The sequence below is a fragment of the Dipodomys merriami genome, unplaced genomic scaffold, assembly GCF_024711535.1.
Source record: "Dipodomys merriami isolate MVZ:Mamm:240054 unplaced genomic scaffold, mDipMer1.0.p SCAF_8, whole genome shotgun sequence".
NCBI classification, from domain to species: domain Eukaryota; kingdom Metazoa; phylum Chordata; class Mammalia; order Rodentia; family Heteromyidae; genus Dipodomys; species Dipodomys merriami.
In genome coordinates this window covers 47,369,331-47,391,486 of record NW_027206401.1, presented here as the reverse complement: position 1 = coordinate 47,391,486, position 22,156 = coordinate 47,369,331, and the positions used below count along the sequence as shown (strand labels likewise).

General features: G+C 39.4%; 1 protein-coding gene across 2 annotated transcripts in view; it reads right to left on the bottom strand.

Moving 5' to 3' along the window:
• The window catches only part of Bach2 (BTB domain and CNC homolog 2), a 351,042-nt gene that overhangs the window by 256,109 nt on the left and 72,777 nt on the right, over positions 1 to 22,156 (bottom strand). For both annotated transcript variants that reach the window (XM_070010786.1, XM_070010785.1), the window contains exons 2-3: positions 13,730 to 13,783; positions 9,636 to 9,743 (exon numbers count right to left, since the gene is read on the bottom strand). Coding sequence is in view for 1 of the 2 variants with exons in the window: in XM_070010785.1 (XP_069866886.1) it covers positions 9,636 to 9,644 (9 nt within the window). In the remaining variant the exon portion in view is untranslated. The remainder of the gene's footprint in view (positions 1 to 9,635; positions 9,744 to 13,729; positions 13,784 to 22,156) is intronic.

Sequence of the window (22,156 nt, the reverse complement as noted above, 5' to 3'; positions counted from 1 at the left end):
GTTACTTCATGAAAGCCACTATGGACACATCTTAGAAGAACAATGTAAATAACATCCACATAAAATTTTAGAGTAAAAAGGAATTTCAAAGAAAATTTGAGTTTACAGGAACGTATTTTAGAGCAAATTCCCCAAATTTTCCCTAGGATACAAATTTATTCTTTTCTAGCAGTTTCTTAAAGAATTTCAAATAGGCCACATTCATGTAACTTTTTCAGAGAAACATTTATTCCAAGTGATCTAACTTTTACTTGGGTACTAAGGACAAGAAAATTATAAAATAAGGGTGCATCATATGATTTTAAATCAGTCTGAAGAGAAGTCATTATGTATTTAACATCTTCTGCCCTCAAATATAGACAAAAATTTAGCTGCTTTATAGCAGAGTAACTAGTGTGGACTAAATATACATTTCCATCATTTTTTTTTCTTGCATCAAGGAAAAAGAAGAGGACAGATATCCAAACTAAAAGAAGAATTGTTCAAAAATCCCTCAAAAGCTGAGCTGGCAGCTGGATTCTGTTTTTTGAAAAGCTCTGGTGATTGGGCCTGAGCTCAGAGCTCAATTTAGATCATGACATCTGGATTTAGAACACATGTGAGCTGTGGCAGCAAGTTTCCAGGTCACCACTGATCTGAAAAAGAGACCAAAGAGCACTTGCAAAAGACCACTCTAAATAGAGAAGATGCTTAAGGGACTGATAAACCACAAAGGTTTTTGGAACCCCATCCCCAACATTTAGGGAGCAGAGCTCCTCAGTGTTTCCTTTATCTGGCAGCTATAAACATGTGTGAGGAATGGGGGAGGGGGCGAGATGACACTTAACAGTCTCTATACAGCTTGGTCCAGGGCAGGGAACATGGCTCACCAGTGACTTTCCTAAACTGGCTATTGTTCAGATTAAGCTCAGGGACTCTGGTAACAAAATGTCAAGCATCAGAAAATACATACCTACTATTAAGATCCGTGCTGAATTTTGAAAGAGAAAATCTAGGAGGGGGATATCAAAAAGTCTTTTATTTTTAAGTTCTCTGGGAAAACCATAGCCATGGTAATTCTAATAGAGTTTACACAATGAAATCTAAGAGAACAGGGGGAAATAGTGTTACAAATCTCCCAGTTCAATTTTAATCTCCATCAGAATTCACCTTGTGTACCTTTCTTAATTTTTCTTGGATGCTGATATGTCCAGAATGCTGGTGTTTCTGCAGTTCTGGATTTTATGGGCAATAATAGTAATATAAAAAATCTTCCCCCTTGCTCTTTTCCCTCTCCTCCCCCATCTATCTTCCTCTCTCTCTTCTCTTTTTGTAGTGAATGTCAAGGCTGTCAGTGTCATAGTCTGACATGATTAGTGTTTCTGACTTTACACCACGAAGCAGACAGAGAGAGGCATGTGAATGGAAGGAAAGGGAGGCAGGATGCACAGCCATTTAAAAAGTCAGAGAGAGAAAAAAGAAGCCCGACCTCCTTTCTGTGAGGTTCCTTGATTACAGGGCAGCTTATAAATCACCTTGGACTTTTCTCATTATCCAATTAGTTCATTTCCTCACTCCTCTGGAAATCCCTAAGGTGTGGATCTATTCCGTGAGATCAAAGCCAGTGGCTGTAATAACAGATAAGACAGAATTGGAGATTCAGCGGATTCTAAGGCTGTGGCGTGTAACAATCAGCACACGTTGGGCAGATAGTGCCAGTCCATTTCAAGTATCGATTCGATGCACTTTGTCACTCTAATGATGTTATCTCATTAAAAGAGATAAATGCCCCGCTGTTCTTCTAAGAGCATCTGCTGCTTCTCTCTCTCTCTCTCTCTCTCTCTCTCTCTCTCTCTCTCTCTCTCTCTCTCTCTCTCTCTCTCTCTCTCTCTCTCTCTCTCTCAGCAGCATAGCTCTCAGCACCAGCACATTAAAAATTGCAATGAAACCCAACAGCAAGGTTTGCTACAGAGCTGTTTACCAAGGCTTCTTTTTAATTGCTTTTTCCTTTTTGTCATCCCTTCCAGTTCCTCCTCACCCCCAACAGACATGCATAGAAATAAGCAATATAAAGATGCATGATCATAATAGGAAGGGCTTATTGAGTGTCTAGTATCAGGGTTTAACTTATTCCTCCCACATCTTGTGAGATAGAACGACCCTCAGTTCACCAATGAGGAAATGGACTTTGGTGTTTGGTAACTTGACCAAGATCACATGGGTAATAAGAGCCTAAGCCACAACTGGAACAAGGGTTCATCCAATCCAAGTTGATTTTGAATCCTCATTTTCATTCACAAAGCAAATAAGTAAATATGATTACAACTCAATTAGAACAGGTGAAAAGCTATAAAAGAAGGGGGCAATTATTCTCTATCCTACTAATACCAGGAACACAATGCCATAGGCACCACAATAGTTTTGTTTCAACAGATTTCTTATTAAATAAAAAGGTAGCAATTTTCCATAATGAATGTTTTATACATTATCCCTTTGTGTATCAGGCCTCTAAAGTACACATTATTAAAGTCTATTAAAGTCTGTATTTAGCAGCATTACTAATGTGCCTTTAGGGAAATTATTACAATGAAACAGCATCAGTCTTTCACAAAATTTCAATTGTTTAATATTCCCTTTTTCCTTATCTGCAATACATATATCTATTTTTAGCTATAATCAGACCTCATCCAAAATGCTATAATCCCACCTACAGCTGTCACAACAAATAGTTTATGGGTTGGATTTCTGAAATAACACAAGGCACATATAATGCTAATTTTACACAGTACTTCTGTTTTCCTAACTTACTGCTGTTTTCCTACTGTTCTAATTACAGGTACTACTAGATCACGATGACATATGATGACACTTTACCTCTCTGGCTAGGGCTGGGTCTCTTAATTAATTGCTTATATTCCTATTTAATTGAATCTAGCCTCTCAAGATAATGTTACCATATTAAAGGCTGAGGGTAAGAAGTTATAAAACTATTGCATAAAAGGAAAAGGATAGAAAATAAACAAGCCAGAAAAATACATATGCTGTGATTAACCAAATCTAAATGTTTTCCTTTAAATATAAATATTGTCATTTAGATGAGACCAGAAATATATCATATATCATATGTGTGTATAACTTTCTGAAGAACTTTTACAAATTATTTAATTTTATATATCTTAAATAGGCATTGCTCTTTTCCTATCTAGTTTGCTACAAGTCCTATGGTATGAGACTTCTGAAAACCAAGTCAATGATATACATGAACTCAAAGCATAGTATTCAATCCAAACATCTTACAAAAAGGCTAAAAAACTTTCATTTATTTTATGGAGACAAAAATAACAGGACGAGTATCAGCAAAGTTTTGCTTTGTAAGGTCCACATGAGAGTACTAGGAATTCTAAAAAGCTGGATTAGAAGCAACTGTCGGTTATACATTTCCTTCATAGACAGGGATCTCACTGGGATACATTTGCAAAATCAGGCAAACAGGGTCCACTGTTCATATTCTAGATATGGACAAGCCACAGATTAACTAAGCAACTAAATAATCATGTTTCCAATCACCAATTGACTAAATAAGATGTAACTTAATTGCAGCCATTAAGGCCTACTAATGAAAGGAGAAGCAAAGGGTTGATGGCCTAGAGAAGGAAGACAGAAGTATTCCTCTGATTCACGAAGGCCACAATCTACTGGCCTCTGGTATGGACACCAGTAGCCACCAAGCTCAAAGAAGTCTAAGTTGACATCATGTCCAAAGTGCCTCTCTGCTTATGCTGCAGGAAAGTGTGGACTTACTTCAACATAAGGATATAGACTAACAACCCACCAGTTTAGCTAACATTCAATTACAGCTCCACATGAAGACTGGCACAGAGCAATTCATCAGCATGGGGGCAGGGAAGCAAAGCAGTTTCAATCAAGAATCCTAGGTACTCTTCCTTCATTCCTCACAAAATACGAACCCACTAGACTCCCAAATCAACTACCCCAAATTTCTATGAATGTACTACTAAGAAGAATAAAGTGGGGTGGAATGTGCCCCCCTTTTCTTTAAGTGAGACTTGCTTGACCGTCAGCAGCTGAGACAGCATTTCACAGGCTGAGGCCCCTCAGACTTGCAGTTATATTATGGTCACCCCAAACCATATTTCCTCTGTTTCTGAGGCTCTTATGGGTTTAAACAAACTCCCCAGCCCATCTTTTTCTACTCTGACGCCTTCGTTACTGCCTGTTAGAATTCTCCATCTTTTCTAATAGGTTGAGAAGCTGTTAGGTCAAACCATAAGATTCCATCATTCAGGACTTTGCCAGACTCCCACTATGTCATGGTTAGAGCTCACTGTTATACATCTGATTCCAAATTCTCTGTACAGAATAGTTCAGGTTTTTGACATCTGCTTGAATCCTGAAGACTGCTTCTCAGAAAAGGAACCAACTGCTGTTCAACCTTGCACGACCTTTGAGATTTGAAGGTGAGCATGCATCCAAGGGGAAAGAGAGAGCACCATTGGAATGTGTTTTTCTTTAAGCAGAAAATAGAAGACTTGGGACTGAAGCAGAAGTGCTAATGTTGCTTCCATAGTTGAAATGATTGTATGAAGAGATAATTCTACAAAATTTAAGAGGCAATTCTCTAAAATAATATATGCATGTATGATATGCATGTATTCATATATGTACAAATACATTTACACAATTATATGCATTTTAAAGGCAAATTAATATTACCTAAACATTTTCAGCTAATCCTTTTAAACTTATCTTCTCCCTTCTTCATGTCAAACCAATCATCTATGAGAGCACATAACCAGGTGTTATTTTACATTTGCAGTCCTACACCTCACAGAAGGTATTTATATTCTGATTATCTTCCTAGAACTTCACTGCACTGCCCAGTATGACGCACACGGCAAAGGCGTCTAAAGGTCTAACATTGCCATTTCCATACATCCAATAGAACTGGCTTTACCTGCCACACAGGTGCTACATTGGCCTGGTATCACCAATGTTAGCTTCCCAGACACTATAAAAATGAAGCTTTCAGAAAGATTAAGGATAATTATTTCTTAAGGTGTTGGACTAAAAGTAGAAGAATGTAAAAATACTTAACACTCAATATTCTTGTTAGTGGTTTTTTTTTGGTTTTGTTTTTGAGGCACTGAGAATTGAGCCCAGAGCTTCAAGCATGCTAGGTGAGTGCTCTACAAGTTGAGCTGCACTCCACCCATTAGAGTATGTCTTGTCATTCTTAGGGCATGTGCACGGTCCAGCTCACTGACTGGTTCTCAAACTTTTTGTCTTAGGATGCCTTTATAGGCTCACAAATTACATGAGCCCTGAAGAACTTTGTTTTATAGGATTTAATTCTACACTGTACATCATATTAGAGATTAAAACTAAAAAAATATGGAAAATGTGGAACAAGAATTATCTCAGGGGTGACAGCACTACAGATCATGAAACCACCTGAAATAATGTGTATATGTGTATGTGTGTGTGTGTGAGAAAGACAGAGAGAGACTGAGATAGAAAGAAAACGACAGCCAAATAATATCTTATATTCACTATGGAAATAGCTTTGAGCTTCTAGGTAGACCTCCTGAAAGAGTCTCAGAGCCTCATTTTTCAAGACTTTCCAAACCGCAGTTTGAGAAAAATGGGTCTAGTTCAATCTTGTATACATCAGCAACGTCCTTGAAGAGATAAATGAAGAAATAAATGACAATACTGAGTAAGAGGACGTAATGCCCACTTAAATAATTTGAGCCACTAAACCAAAGGACAGTATCTCTTTCAAGAGCATTCATCTACTTATATGGCCCCCAAACCATCAATACATTAAGAGGCTTCTTTCTGGAAATAGGCCAAACAGAACAACTACAAAGAACTAATCTTTGTTTCATCAATCTCTCTCTTGTTTTCTATTTGCCCACTAAACATCTTCCTGCAGCTGTACTTCAAATGCAAAGAACTAACATAGTATTTATTTTAATGTTTGTTTTTTCTGCTTACTAATAAAACACAAATACTGTAGGAAAGGTAAAAATACTGGAAAAAAATTTTTAAGGAAAGAAAAAAATGTACCTATCTTCAGAGAAAACAACTTTTGACATTTTGGGCCTTACTGTTCAGTCTATTCATCATGCATAGTAACACTAGAATAAAAATTCGTATGTTACCAAGCATTTACTGCGTTTTACCTAGAAGTGTCGTTGGTATGAAAAATGCACCTACTAAAGAAAATTTAGATCAGACATGCAAAAAGAACATTTTGTTGTGAATCTACTATCCTTTTTCTGTGTACATACATGTGATTTTCTAAAAGGAAAGAGAGAGAGGAAAAAAAGAAAGGAAGGAAAGAAGGAAAAAAGGAAGGAAGGAAGGAAGGAACTTGCCTTCTCCTTAATTTACTTAGAACATATTTTTATGCCATCAAGTGCTCTTCCAGGCTTCCCTGCTGCTTTTTATTGAGTGGCTGTTCCATGGTTATTACTTGAAAAAAATTACTGTTAAGCAATATTGTGATGAGCATCTTAGCTAAATTTTTACACACATTCATGGCAATAGTTTTGAGTTAATGTTCTAGAAATAAATTTTTTGGGTCAAAAGGTATGTACATTAAGCTTTGATACACAGTAACTGCCACCTGTGTTTTCAGTGGGTATGAGAGCTCCTGATATTCCCAATTCCCACCTTCACTGAGTAATTTTACCTATCCTTATCAACTGCATAGGTGGAAAATACCATCTCATCATCTTAATTTACATTTCTTTGATTACTGTGGTGGTTGAATATTTCCTCTATGTTTTATTATTATTCCTTTATGGATTTTATCTTTCTGTTCACTGCTCATTTTCTATTTAACAATCTTTTGTTATTACTTTAATCTGCAGGACCTTACTAAATTAGCTAAATTAAAGCTCTTACCATATCAGATATATTAGCTTGTCTTCTGAACTAGTTCAGAATGTCAGAGTCCTGTACTATGTAGCCCAGGCTGTACCACAATTTTTGAATCTCTTACTTCAGCTTCCCAAGTGCTAGGATTACAGGCATGTACCACCACACCCATTTCAGAATATTTTTTGATGGAAAAGAATTTTGAGCTTTAAACATTTTTTTTTTACAATTTCTACCATTAGACATTAATAAGGCCTGCTATACTCCCAGCTCATTTAATGTTTACTTATATTTTCTTTCAAGCCTTAGTTTGTCATTGTGCCATGAAGCCCTGGGCATCTTTTCCACACAGATCATCTCTGGTTGACCCCAAGCAAACCTGCCAATATCTATGCCAGCATCATCACCAATGGTACCTCACATAATAAACAGGGACCCTAAACTCTGCAACTATCTTCTTCCCTGATACCTAATTGAAATGCCCCTTCAGCTAGCCGGGGTTCAAGAAGGAAGAAGAGAGTTATAGCATGTGACCAATGACAGCAACACACACAGTTCTCTAACTTTCTAGGAATAAGTCCACTTGGGATGCCAATCACACCCACAGCAATACTTTCAATACTTTAACTCACATACCTCATTGATGAGATGGCTTTGTATTTGTGCTGAGAAAGAAGTTTCCTCCCCAGAGAATGAGTTACTCTTTGTCTTATGCCAAGAAAGCCTGAGAAAAATGCTGACTGCTGGAGGTGACGCATCAATCTTAATCTCTACTTTCAATTAAAATAACATAAAATCAAGTGCTTACTGGGCCACTCAGGCAGAACCTGGGTTCTTTCTAGTCAAGACACACCTACTGAGACACTTGAAATTTCTTGGGAGTCTGATTCTCAGGTGTGTGTCAATATCATACCCGATAGCAGGTATGGAGTTGCCCTGGAGAAACTCTGGGCAGGGCCGACAAAGCAAATTGTGCATGCTGATCAGAGATTTCCCAAGAGTCTTACTTTCTAGTACATCAAACCTGAAATAACAGAAACCAAGATTTACAATGCTAGTTCTCCTCCTCTGTCGTACATAGTAACTGTGAGGAAGCACAGCTGTCTCCTTTCTAGAGTTTTCAAAGCTGAATTTTCTGACTCCTTGAAGGTAAGTATTTAAGCCAGGGTAAGTAAGAGCACAAAGCTTCCTTCTCTTTGTCTTAGCCAAATGCAAACTTTTCAAAAACAATTGCTGTTTTATTTTTCCTGATCTCTTCAGATAGGGCAAAGAAGATACAGCCTCCCCCAGAGTTTCAATCTGGAGGTCCCTTCCAGAATCCTGCAAATACTCAAGAGATCTTAGACCTTCCCATCTTTGAAAAGGCTGAACAAATGGCCTAATGGTACATAGAGAGGGATCTCAGTAAGTTAAATTTGTTTTCTGAAGTGTAAGCATTCCATACATCTTTGCAATACAAAATCATCCAAGAGTCCTAACCAATCATACAGGAGCCCATAGATTAAAAACATCTATTTTTGCCAGTCTTTGGAAATGTCTCTCTTCATAGGGAAATGTCTCTCCAAATTCTGGAATGCTTGCAGCAGGAGAAGCAAGCTCTTCATGCTTTTAGTGGCTTGCAGTATATGACTCTTCCCTTGGTCTCTGAGCCATCACCCACTAGTGCAGTAGTTCTCAACTGATTTTTTTTTTTCCCGAAGGGACATTGCGTGATATTCAGGAGACATTTTGGGTTGTTATTGACGGAATGAGTGTAATGGATGCTATTAAAAATCCTATAGTGCAGAAGACTGTCATTCACTATAGAGGATTACCTAGTCCAAACGTCAAGTATCATAGCTGAGAAACCCTGCTTCAGCCAGTCTAAACTCTTTTGTGTTTTCTAAACCTACCAGACTTTCATGTATGCTTTTGTGATTAAGCACAAGCTGTTTCCTTTATCCAGAGTGCTTCTTCAGCCCAGTATGTTAACTTTTACTACCTAGGGACCAACTTAAAATCCCACCCCTTCTATATTGCCCTTCCTAGATCCCACAATTGAGACTTATCTTGTTAGAACAGTAGTCATGCTGACCCAAAATAGACCATCACCATCAAAAACCTTGATCCAACACATATTCATCATTTATCCCCAGAGTGCCTATCTAGTAATCAATCACTGTTCACCAGATCAATCAGGGAATTAATGGAAATGTTATAGATACTCCTTAAAGCAACTAGGTCTAAGGGACAAGAATATTCTAACATCAAGGACAAGAGCAACAAACGGTTATCGAGTGCTTGGAATATGGATCAGCACCATGTTAACACCTTCCATCCTTACAACAATCTTGCCAGGCAGCACCACTATTATTAGTATTTTATACATGGGGGAAATGGAGGTCCCAAGAAGTTAAGCCACTTGTCTAGATCATTGAAGGTAACATCTGGCAGTGCTGATATTTAATCTCAGGAAATCTGGCTCCAGAGTTTCAATCTTCTAAAAGTCATACCAAGGGAGTTATACTAACAATCAATCTTTCAGCCACTAAAGGCCTCTAAAAAATACAAATGATACCTCCAGAGGTTATATAACCATGGAAACACTGCTCCCGACCCGTGACCCTTTGAAACACTGTTCACAGGGATTGTACAACATGATATAACATCTTGAGTGTTCTGGCATGTGAAACAACCTAGTTGTACAATGGAAAGAGGAAGATCATGATACCACAAAAAAAATCCAAATACTGTTTCAAAATGCCTCTTACCTTGTTCATGCTGCAGAGATGAGAGCAAGAGATCAGACATGTCACAAAGTGAGGCAGCTCTTGAAGAATTTTCTTGTTCCTGGAGGTCTCAGTTCCTGAAGCAGAGAGCTGCATTATGAACATAAACAAGAACCCTTCAGCCTAAGCTCAGGAAGGCTCCAAGATATCCTGTGTTCAATAGAACTTTCTGACATGATGCAACAATCCAAGATGGTGGCCACACATGACTCTTGAGCCCTTATTTGCACTACTGGGTTATAGAGGAGTCCACTGAGACCTGGCACATGGTGGTGCTGTTGACATGCAAGTTTCTTGCAGTTTTGTAAAGAGATCAAAGGTCAAATGAAAAACTGTTATTGAGCACTAAATTAGGAACTACCTACAATTTTAATTAAATATAAACAGTCAATGCCTTTAGTGGCTATCACATGAAACAATACAGGTCCCAGACAGTTAAATCAAGAATCTTGAGACATACCACTGGTCACTGGGTATGCTAATAGACAAGCAAAAGCTAGATATTATGTATTTAACAGTGGTTACACATTCATAGGGACAAAACCACTATGATTTAGTAACTATTTTTGAGCATTTACAAAAGGCAAAGGGGCCAATGACAGGAATTTCTAGTTCAAGCTTTGACCTTTTTTAAAAAAAAGAAAGAAGCTAGAATGTCAACAGCACCACTGTGTGCCTGACCTCTGTGCATTCCCCTGTCAGTATCTACAGACACAAAGAAATAGACAAGCGCTGGTGCCTGGTAGTGTTACTACATGAGATTCATACTTAGACCCTTACAAGGTGTACCATCAGGGAATTCAATAAGTCAGTTTTCTATGGGCCAAATGAATCAAACAATCCACCAACATTAGAACCAGAGTATGGATTTTTAGTCATCCTATTGGTTGTTAAAAAAAAAAAATGGGGATTTTAATCCATTTGAATTGTGGTTTTGAATGAAACCGTTTATGGTATGGTTTTGAGGTTCTTTGACAAACAAGAGAATGAAAAAAATATTCCCAAGCATTTAGCCTTTTTCTTTAAAAGATGTTTATGAGGAGATCTGAGAGAATAAAACACTGTAAGTTTCCTTACATCCACCTGACTGGTACATTACTTTATCAAGTTGCATCTAGGGATGGATTACCTATTTGAACTTCCCATGAAACATGGAATTGGAGAATGGTGAGACAAAGGACAAGGAAGCAATGCAACAGTGATATACACAAAACAATATGTTGGAAATGATCTGTACAACTTGGGGGTGGGGGAGAAAAAGTAGGAGAAAAATGAGGGAAAAGGGGTAACAAGTGTGACAAGAAATGCCCTTATTACCTTACTTATGCAACTTAACCCCTCTGTACATCACCTTGGAAATAAAAAATATAAAAAAGAACTACAAATTTCAAAGTTTGGAGTTTTAATAAATGTTTTTTACATTAGGCTAAAATAAAGAAAAAATGGAATTGGAACTTTAATTGGGACTATAAATGCTTTAAAATAAAGCACAGGGTCTGGGAAGGTGGCTCAGTGGTAGAGAGCTTGCCTTGCATGCATGAGGCCCTGGGTTCAATTCCTCAGCACCACATAAGCAAAAAGAAAAAAGTCGGAAGTGGCGCTGTGGCTCAAGTGGTAGAGCGCTAGCCTTGAGCTGAAGAGCTGAGGGACAGCGCCCGGGCCCAGAGTTCAGGCCCCACGACCGGACCCCCAAAAAAATAAATAAATAAGCACATATTTTAAATTAAAATAAGAATAGAATACATTCCACATGAATATGAAGTTCTCAGAATCACATCACCTTCACAACAATCTTTACTTCTTAGTGATCAGCCTTTGCCTACCAGAATGTAATATGTCTGCTAACTGGAGCAGTCCGAGCTGTATTCTCCATATTAACAGTTTTCACTGCTAAGAAAATGATTCAGCAATTAAGTTTTCAAAAGATTAATTCCTATTTCATATATATATATGTGTGTGTGTATATGCATATAACCATGTTGTGAACATACTATCATTAGTTTTTATTTATAAATCAGAAAATAGGGAGAGATAATTGCAAATCACAGTATGCACAGATTCCAAAGAAAACATCACATTCATTCACAGCAATATTTTAATGATAATATCCACCAAACAGAGATCCTAAATTCTGACTCTGCAGCATGAATACAGAAAACATCTCCATTTGTATACAATGACTGGGCAATCATAGATTCACAGTCATGAGAACTCACTAATTCACTTAAAAGTAACTGAAATAATTTTGTATATAACTTTTAGTCTTTGAATTTCCAGAAACAGAATTTCTGAATTTTAAAGTAGAATTCTATACATGTTTCCACAGAGAGCTACATAGATAGATCCCTTTAAAGTATAGTCTAACACTGAAGTAGAAAGTTTATCTTAAACCTTGAGATGCTAAACATAACAACTTCAAATGATCATATTGGTATTGATACAGGAAGGAGGGCCCAAGTTACAAGCACAATTGCCCTGAGAAGCTCTACCCAGTTCAACCACGCCACAGTCCTACTCCCTCAGAACTAGGACAGGCAGCTTGCACTGAACTAATTATAATTATGGACCTCTCCCTGTCTCTGACTCCAAGTGTCCTTATGCCATTCTCATATATGTCATTCTATAACTAAACAAGAATAAAACTCCTTTTGAGGAGAATATTAGTTACATAGAAATATTAATATTATGAACAGAGTTTTTTTTCTTTATTCTCATTCACAGGGCCTAGGATGATACAGACTTTTAATGTGGGACCTTAAAACAATGCTGGACCAGGGCATGGCTCAAGTGGTAGATAGAGTACTGGCAGCAAGCACAAAGCACTGAGTTAGACCCTGGAAAGGAAAAAGAAAGAAAAGGAAATAGAGAGAGAGGAGAGAGAGAGAGAGAGAGAGAGAGAGAGAGAGAGAGAGAGAGAGAGAGAGAGAGAGAGAGAGGGAGGAAAGAGAAAGAAAGAAAGAAGGAAAGGAAGGAAGGAAGGAAGAAAGAAAGAAAGAACAAAAGAAAGAAAGAAAGAAAGAAAGAAAGAAAGAAAGAAAGAAAGAAAGAAAGAAGAAAAGAAAGAAAGAAAGAAAGAAAGGGAGGGAGGAAGGAGAGAGGGAGGGAGGAAGGAAGGAAAGAAAAGAAAGAAGAGAGAGAGGGAGAGAGGGAAGGAGGGAAGGAGAGAAAGAAAGAGAGAAAAGAGGAAAGAAAAAAGAAAGAGAAAAAGGATAGCAAAAGAGAGGAAAAGGATAGAGAAAGAGAGAAAAGACAATGCTGATACTTAATGCAGATTGACTTTGGGTTTTTTGTAATAAAGGAAAACCTTTTAATACCAGGTTGAGAAATCTTTTTAAAAATATTAAGAATATCAGAATCAATACTTTCAAAAATTTTACAAATAAATAGCTGTATAGTGCTCAATTACATTAATAATGATCTTACAGAATTTTAAGACTTGTGTGGTAGCATGTGCCTATAATCTCATTTACTCATTAGGCAGGGATTGATTAGGAGAATTGCACTTAGAGTCTAGGCAAAATTTAGTGGGATCCTATCACAACTCACAAAGTAGAATACATCTGTATTCCCAGATATAAGGGTAGCATCAGTAGGAAGATTGAACTCTGAGGCTGACTGCATATGAAAGTGTGAGGCCAAATCTGAAAAATAACCTAAAAGCAAAAATGGGCTTGAGATATAGCTCAAGTGGTAGAGGAATTAGCAATTGAGAGGCTCTCAGTTCAAACCCCAGTACCCACCTCCAAAACTTCTATATGTATGCTCTCATTTAGTACTGATATTAATCTAAGTGATAGTTTTCCTAACCAGATCTAGGGAAACAAAAATGTTATAGTAATTAGCAGTACACATGAGGTGGAGCTATAAATGACTTTAAGAAACTATTTAAGTAAAGAATGAATAAGGCAGCCAGGCTCTGGTGGCCCATACCTGTAATCCTAGCTACTCAGGAGGCTGAGATCTGAAGATCATGGTTCAAAGCCAACCTGGGCAGAAAAGTCCCATGAGTCTCTTATCTCCAATGAATAACCAGAAAACCTGAAGTGGTGCTGTGGCTCAAGTGGTAGAGTGCTCACCTTGAGCTGAAGAGTGCAGGGACAGCGCCCAGGCCCAGAGTTCAAGCACCACAACTGACAAAAAAAAAAAAAAAAAAAAAAGTGAGTAAGGCCACAAATGAAATCAACCCAATCCTCCACAAAAACCACACACATCACACACACACACACACACACACACACACACACACACACACACAAACACACACACACACACACACACACACATACACACACACACACACCCCTTCCTCAAAGACTTCCACTAACAGAAAACTATTCAGAGAAAAGATGATGGTTTATGTCTAGACATCAACAAAAAAGACCAGTCTTATTCTACCAAGTATTTTCCATCCCCTTGGAATAGAGAACCTGGCAATGGTTCCATTTATGAAGAAACATAGGAAAAAAATCTACAGTTCCAAACCAGACAACCACCAGGAGCTGTGAGCTCATGCCGATAATCCTAGCTACCCAGGAGGCAGCCTAGGCAGGAAAGTCTATGAGACTCATATCTCCAATTAACCACCAAAAAGCCAGAAGTAGAGTTATGGTCCAGTGGCTCAAGTGGTAAAGCACTGGCCTTGAGCAAAAAATCATCAGGGAGAGCACCCCAAGCCTTGAGTTTAAGCCCCAAGACTGGTGTGTGCATCTCCACTTTCTTTCCCCCATCTCCTCCCGCCACAAAACAGACTACATCTTAAATACAAAAACATAAGATACAGAAAAGGAGTCTTGAGTACCATGGCAGAATTCAAGGCATTTTCTTTCCATTCTATTTTGCAATGGTTCTTTTTAATGTATTAAGAAGGTGGAATCTTCCTGTACTAGACAAAAAAGAAATACAAGTACAAAGGAAACCAAGTACTTAGGAAACCAATCCTATAAGCCACTGTGCCTTCTACCCAGCTGATTTTAAATGAGTTGATCCAATGGACAACAAACCTTGGGTCAACCATGGTTTTATAGGACATGTAATTCATTTCCTGTTAAGGAAGCAGACAGGTGAGAACAGGGTAAAAACAAGAATTGGACTGGAAGCATAGCTCAGTGGTACAACACCTGCTAAGCATGCATGAGGCCCTGGGGCTAATTCTCAGAACCAAGGTTAAAAAAAAAAAGAAAAGAAAACAGAAAACAGAAATGGAAGGCTAAAAAAAAATGGAAAAGAAAACAGAAATGGAAGGAAAGAGAAAGGGAAAGGAAGGAAAAGAAAGAAAGGGAGGGAAAGGAGGAGGGAAGGAGGTGTAATTACAGAGACAAGATCAGGGGAGCAAATGAAGACACCTAAAGAGTTTGGAGATATGGTCAAGTACTCCTCACCAGTCAGGTCCTTGCTATGATAACCCAGAGAATCAGGTTCCTGGTGACAATTCCACATTCCATGGTATCTCTAGGGCTATATGCTTTCTTGGATAGGCGTCTCAATGTGGGAGTTGGAGAAAAGTGAAGACCTGACTTAACTGTTTCTCCACTATTTACCATCATTCTCCACCTAGCAGAGAGAGAACCTACACCACTTGTGTAGTAGTGCAGAGGCTTGCAAAGAATAGTACAAGCCAGCTTCATTCTGCCTCCTTCCTCTCCCAAGAGAAGCTTTATAGTGTCAAGTGTTGTTTCTTCGTATGCTGAGGCTCAGCTCTTGAAAGTACTGCTAATATGTATTGCCAAGAGAGAATGACTATGCTGACTTGGGCTTTTCTCGCCAGTCCAATTCCCTACTCCCTTCTGAAATGCTTATTGTACAAGCCTTTTATAATTTATCTCAAATATGAGCAGCTCACACACTCCAGAGTGATATAGGCCTGACCAATATCAAGCAAGTGATTCTAGCTTTTAAACAATGCACCCAAAGTCAGTCTATAGTATGGGTGTAGACTCTTCCCTTTTCTTCTCTCTACCATACCTGGCAGTATAAACAAGAGGACTGAAGTACCTTGAGATGACTAACATCCCAATTTCAAATGGTATCAATGCAGGAAGGAGGGCACAAGTTACAAGTAGACATGAACTCTTCAACACAATTGCCAGATCTAAGTCCTAGCAGAGAAGAAATAAGTAAAGTAATAACAATAATAAAAAAAAAAAGATGAACAGGCTCTGGAGGGAAAGTAAAAAAAGGAGGACTTGGAAGCTTGAGCAATCAGATGCGAAGATGAGTGAAATAACCTTCATTTCCCCCAACCTCATTTGAGGATTGTTGTAATTCTCATGTCTCTGAACTTAAATCCTGACAGTTTTCAACTGAAATCCTTATCCAAGACTAAATAAATGCAGTGCCAGGTTTTTCCAGAAGGTCCAGCTTTTTTCCTTCCACAACAAAAGGCATTCTGAGGGGATTCATAATCCAAAGACAAAGGGACAAATGACCCCTATCCCTATCCCCAATAACATACACACCTTCCAAGAGATTGGGGCTTATTCCAAGAAGCAGCAGCAGAGGACCAGACTAGAAATGCCTGGAAGTGTTTGACAGGTTCTTCTCCATCCTTAAAATTACATCAGAGTTTTGGCTCTGGCTCCTTGGGACCCTGTATCCTCACCACCCCCATGCTGAAGCAGCAAAAACACTCTGGAACCTGCTCTGCGCAGAAGATTGGGAGTGTCAGTCATTTTCCTTGCTCCCTTTGCACCACTTCACAGCAAAACTCGGGAGCCACAGAGATGATGAGAACCTCTTCCTTTCCTATCAGCAAAGTCTGCTCCCCCAGGATAAGGTTGGTGATTGGAAAATTCAGATACTGAATTTTATCTAGTATATAAGTTATGGTGCACTAGGAAATTGGGATGAGGAAAAGGAAATGAGACTATAAATTATAAAGGAAACACACACATGCAAGTACACACACACACACACACACACACACACACACACACACACACACACACACACACACACACACACACACACACACACACACACACACACACACACACACACACACACACACACACACACACACACACAACCTGAAAGTCAGAGGTGGACCAACAGGAGGGCCAGGAGAGCCAGGTGCTTTTGCATAACCACTCCTGGCAAAATGCTGGGGTCTATCAGAGCCAATTCATCACAGAACTGAAGTTTAGCTTCAGAGCTATTCGCTGGTAAACATCCACCTCAGTCTCTAGAGATTCAGGACTATGTATCTCAAGTTAAAGGCACAATGCTGAAGTAACTCCCAGGAGATTACCTGGCTCAGTCCACTTCCTCTGTCTAGTTGATGGTCTAATTCAGGAGTCATTAAACAACAAGATGAGTGACAGTCAGCCGGGGGAAGACAATGGGGAAACTGAGACTGTCTGACATTCAGTGCTAACCCCAGCAAAACAGCAACAACACACAGAAGCCCAGAGCTACTGATATTACAAAAACCCAGTAAACAGGGACACAGATAAAGATTTGTTCCCTTCCCCTAAGCAAACAGTTTGAACTCAGAGCCTGATATATGCGAGGCCAGCACTCTACCCCTTAAACCACACCCTCTAAAACTTTGAGGCTTTAGTTATTTTTCTGATAGGGTCTTGAGTTTTCCCCTGGAGCCACGTTTGGACTGTAAACCTCCTACCTGTGCTTCTGAGAACCTGACATTACAGACATTACAGGTATGTGCTAGGTATGTGGTCCCTAGCTCAGGCTTGCTTTTCCTTTTTTTTCTTTTTTTATTAGTACCAAGGTTTCAATTCAGGGCCTATGCTTGCTTAGCTTGCTTGCTTGGATGGTGCTCTACCACTTGAGCCATGCCTATCGCCTGGCTTTTTGCTGGTTATTTTGGAAATGGAATTTGCAGACTTCTGCCCACGTTGGCTTTGAACTGTGGTCCTCTTGATCTCAGACTCCTAATTAACTAAGATTACAGGCATAAGCCACCAGTGTCTGACCTAGACCTGCCCCCCCCCCTTTTTTTTAACACCAGAACCTTATATTCACTCTTGAAATCCCATAGGGGTTGTATTTGATGGGGCAGTTTATATCATCTAGTGTCCATTCCTTTCAAACTTCACAGGGGTAGAAATTCTGACCCTGTTTCCTGGCACCTTGAGGGCTATGCCACTGTGGTTTTTCCAGACACAAAAGTCCCTAAGAGAGAGTGAGCAAAGGAGACTGGGAGCTAAGTCAGTTGGTCTGAATATATTCCCTATCTGTTGACACATGACTGACAATTTTCCTCTGAGTTGCTGTTCCTTTCTCCTTACAATTGGGGAAAATTATTTATACCTTCAGGGACTGTCTTGAGTACCAAAGGGCATGAACTGAAGAAAAATACTTCACACGTGGTACTCAATGGCCAGACGCTCTGCCCTTTTCCTGTCCTGATCCCCATGGGCACAATCTTGTTCATTAAATTGCAGGTAGGTGTTTATCTTCAATCACTCACTGTACTGAATTTTAAGCACTTCAAGAGAAAAGAACTTGTCTGTCTGTCCCCAAATACCAGCACCTGTAACATGGCCTCACAGACATCAGGCACCAACTGTATGCCAAGTTTGGTAACAATGTTTAATAATATCTTTCTTACATCTGGCACCAGTTGGACCTATTTCCTCTCATCATCTTCTCATGTTTCAATATCAATATCTTGGTGGGCACACACATAAATCATAGCTTCTCAGGAGGCTGAGAGCTGAGCATCACAATTTGAAGCCAGCCCAGGCAAGAAAGTCTATGAGACTCTTATCTCCAAGTAGAGGTGTGATACAAGTGGCAAAGTGTCATCTTTGAGTGAAAAAGCTAAGAAACAGCACTCAGGAATAAGTTCAGGCCTCAGTACTGGTACACACACAGAGACACACAGGATCAGTATCTCTTCCTACTTCTCATCTGGCTAGAACATCTTGAGAGTACATGAAGCAAAACCAACAGTAAAGTGGCATCGCACTAATTGTAGCAGCTTCCATTCCTAGTTGCCAACATGGCATACCACTGCAAGGGATGTCCTCCCTGGATCTCCTGAGTTCCAGGTAATTCTTTAGTCCATTTGCAACTTCAGACTGAGAAGGCTAAATTGCACTCATCTAGAACAAAAGTTTACTAACCAGGTCTGCCGTATCTGCTTTCTTTGGCTTTAGGCTGATAGAATTCAAGTCTCCTCCAAACAATTTCAGCCTCGTTCTCCCTTGGGCAGGGGCAGGGGGTGGGGGAGAGCCTTGCAGCACAATCCAGCCAGCCCCATTTCCTGTGATTTGGTAGGAAGCTGAAATGCCAGACTGCCTAGTAAATTATTTTCAAATGGACTGCTGAAAAAAGGAACAGAGTCAAGAGGAATCACTAGGAAGGCACCTCTTCAAAGAAACTGAAGGGAACCAGCTCTTACTTAGAAGATTTCATTAAGGAATTTATTTTCAAGTAGATCTAAAAGACAAGTTTCACTGAGGGCTAATCACCTTAATGTGAGTGAGTGTTTATAATAGAACTCTTCCCCATTGTAAGCCAGTGTGCTCTTGTGCTGTGTTCTTCACAGAAGATGCTTTGGTTCATCCCCAGGAGAAAGCTCTACTTTGGCATGATGAGCTTGTGGATGAGACCCTCAAGGATCCGTTGTTTATCTCTGTTTTCATGGAGCTCAGTTTCTGTACCCTTCATTACCGGCTTTCTCTTAGCATGGTCTATTCTGCTGGGTTTTCAGACCTCTCACAGGGCCCTAGAGCTTGCTTCTACCAGGGCCCAAGAACTTCAGAACTCAGAACTGGTTTCTATATCAGAACAGCTTAAGTTGTCCTACATGCTGGCAGAGGAAACACCAGACCAATGGTTGTTCAAACACTATACTCCTGGATTTCCACCCTGGCCCAGATACACACAGGGAGGACCCTTTTTACCCCTCTGACAAAGAGTTCCTATTGTTGAGCATGAACATCGTAGCCTTAGATCCTATAGTCAATGGCAGGTCTGAAATACTCACAGGCCAGTGGCATTGTGGCTTTTGGCCCTTGCACTTCCTTTTCCTGCTTTTAAAAGCTCACAGAAACTAAAAAAAAAAATCTGTTTTATTGAATATACTTAAAGAATGGGGGCTGGAGGGCCAGTGGTTAGAAGTGGCAAGGCTGTATCAGATCAGTACATACTGCCATAAATGTCTGGTTTGGGGTTCCTTAAATCCAATAGGACCATTAGGTCCTATAGATTGCCATTTACTTATCCTTTAGGATACTAGAAATACTTTGTAGAATAAGCTATGTTTTTGTTTTATGTTCCCCAACTCTTCTTTATAACACAGTACATTGAATACGAAAAAGCTTGAGTGTAGTCCAGGCCTTGGGAAACCTATACTCAGTATCAACCATCCAGGAGTTATCCCAAGGAAGCAGGTCACCTTCCTACCCAAGGTTGCTCTTTCTGTCCTCAGTTCTATTGAAAGGGATCTCTTTCTCTTTCCATGACGTAGAATTGGTTGATTACAAACTGATGTTTTGGTAGAGTGAGAGAGGCAACACAAAACAAAACAGGGCACTACCACCTCTCCATGTCACAGCCAGGCTGTATGGGGAGCGGCTGCCCACTCTGACCACAGCCAACTAATCCTTACAAAACAAACGGAGGAAACTCATGCCTGCCCTAGCTGTGGAAAGCTCAACATTCCTTCATAATGAGAGTTCCAGCTTTAGAGACTACAGCCACTGGGATGGGAAGGATGTCAAGCTCTGCTCTCGAGAAAGTACTGTTGCTACCCTTCCCCTTTTTCTAGGGCTGAGTACAGAGGCGATGAACTTGGGCCTGGGCTGGTCCCTGGTGAGGAGTTTCTTACTGCTCATATCAACATCCCCAGGCTCAGACAGTGGGGTCATTTCCTCTTGACTAGCTCTGGGAAAGTTGCTGCAGGCAGCCTTGAAGGATTCCACCTGCTAGGGCCAAAATTCCAACAGAGAAGTTGTTCTGCCAAAACAAAACTCCAAGTCTTTTGGTTAGGAAAATTTCTCCCTGCTCATGTTTGCAGCTTGGAAAACTTAACCTAACATGGTACTTCCATTTGAAATGACAGAATTGATATTTACTTATGAAGCATGAACTCAGGGTATGCTGTGTACTTAGCATGCTTGAAGTCCCAGGGTTCAGTTCCCAGCACCATACCACATACTCATCCATCCCAAACACAACACATATACACAGAAAGTGGGATTCAAACGTCTTGTCTTTTACTTCAGTTTCAGAAGCAACTAAATGCCCAGCTTATGAAACAGAAAGTGAACTGCTAATCCAAAACAAGAAGGTAAAGCAGTGGTTCTGAGCTCTAAGTTCTATCTGGCAATGTTCAGAGATCTTTCTGGTTATCAGTTTAAGGAGAGAGGCTACTGGCAACTCCTGGGTAAAAGCTGGTGAGGCTACTAAACACTCCAGCATGCATACGATAGATTTCCCCAATAAAGATTTAATCCAGTCCAACATGGCAAATGCTGAGAATGAGGAACACTGATGTAGAGGGAAGACCAAAGATGTAGACAGGGCTAAGACCAAGTTAACTAACAACTTTATAGTAATATTGATGTTATTCAGTCTGGGGTTCCCCAAACCCAAACACACACAAGAAACAGTTAATTAGAAACCAATTCTTTCCTCAAGCAAAACAAACAAAAGTCTCCCTTTAACTCCTCAGAGTAAAATCATTAAGAGTCGGGAAGCCAAAATTGGAGTGGCTTCCTTAGCTCATATTACCATTACCTCATGACTGGTTGTTTATTCCAGGTCAAGGTGCTACTGAATGTATACTATCAAAATTCAGTGATGACTATTAATAGAAGGAATTTATGAGCTAAGTTCAAGGACATTACTGAAAGCATACAGACAACTTAAATATAGGTGTGGAAAAAAATGTCCAATGTTTCAACTTTTCAAATACTAACTAAATATGGGGAACCATAGTGAAGTTGACCTACATTCTAGGATTGCTTTTTAAAAAGCTACACAGAAGAGTTTTAAATAAACGCAGAATTGCAGAAATGCATCATAGTGAAAATAATCATGGTGAATATTTTGCAATGCTCTCATTTCTAATTTTCTATTCCTGTTTCTATATGCTCTTATGGCCCACTTCCATTATATTTGATGGTATAATGTACATTTATATAACCCAATGAACATGTTCATTTCAGCAAAAGGAAGGGGGAAAATCTTATGTAGCACTGATAATGCATGCTAGCAAAATTTGGAGAAGAAAAAGAAGAATTTTATGAATGAGCAGGTACAATTTTTTAATGAGATGTTCTAAAGGTGTGTGGTCCAAACAGTAAACAAAACTGATTCTCTAATGTTAACACTGCTTGCCACAATGTAAAAATTGTTTTCTTGTTCCTTTTCAGTGTCCCAAAAGCTAAAGAAAAATGAATACTTTGGTAGGGGAAAATGATATCCTTCTTGGAATTTCAAAATCCTTATTCAATGCTTCTTAAGCATGGAGACCATAGTAATGACTCTATTTTACCTACCACAATTATGGTACACCTCGTAGCAATTCT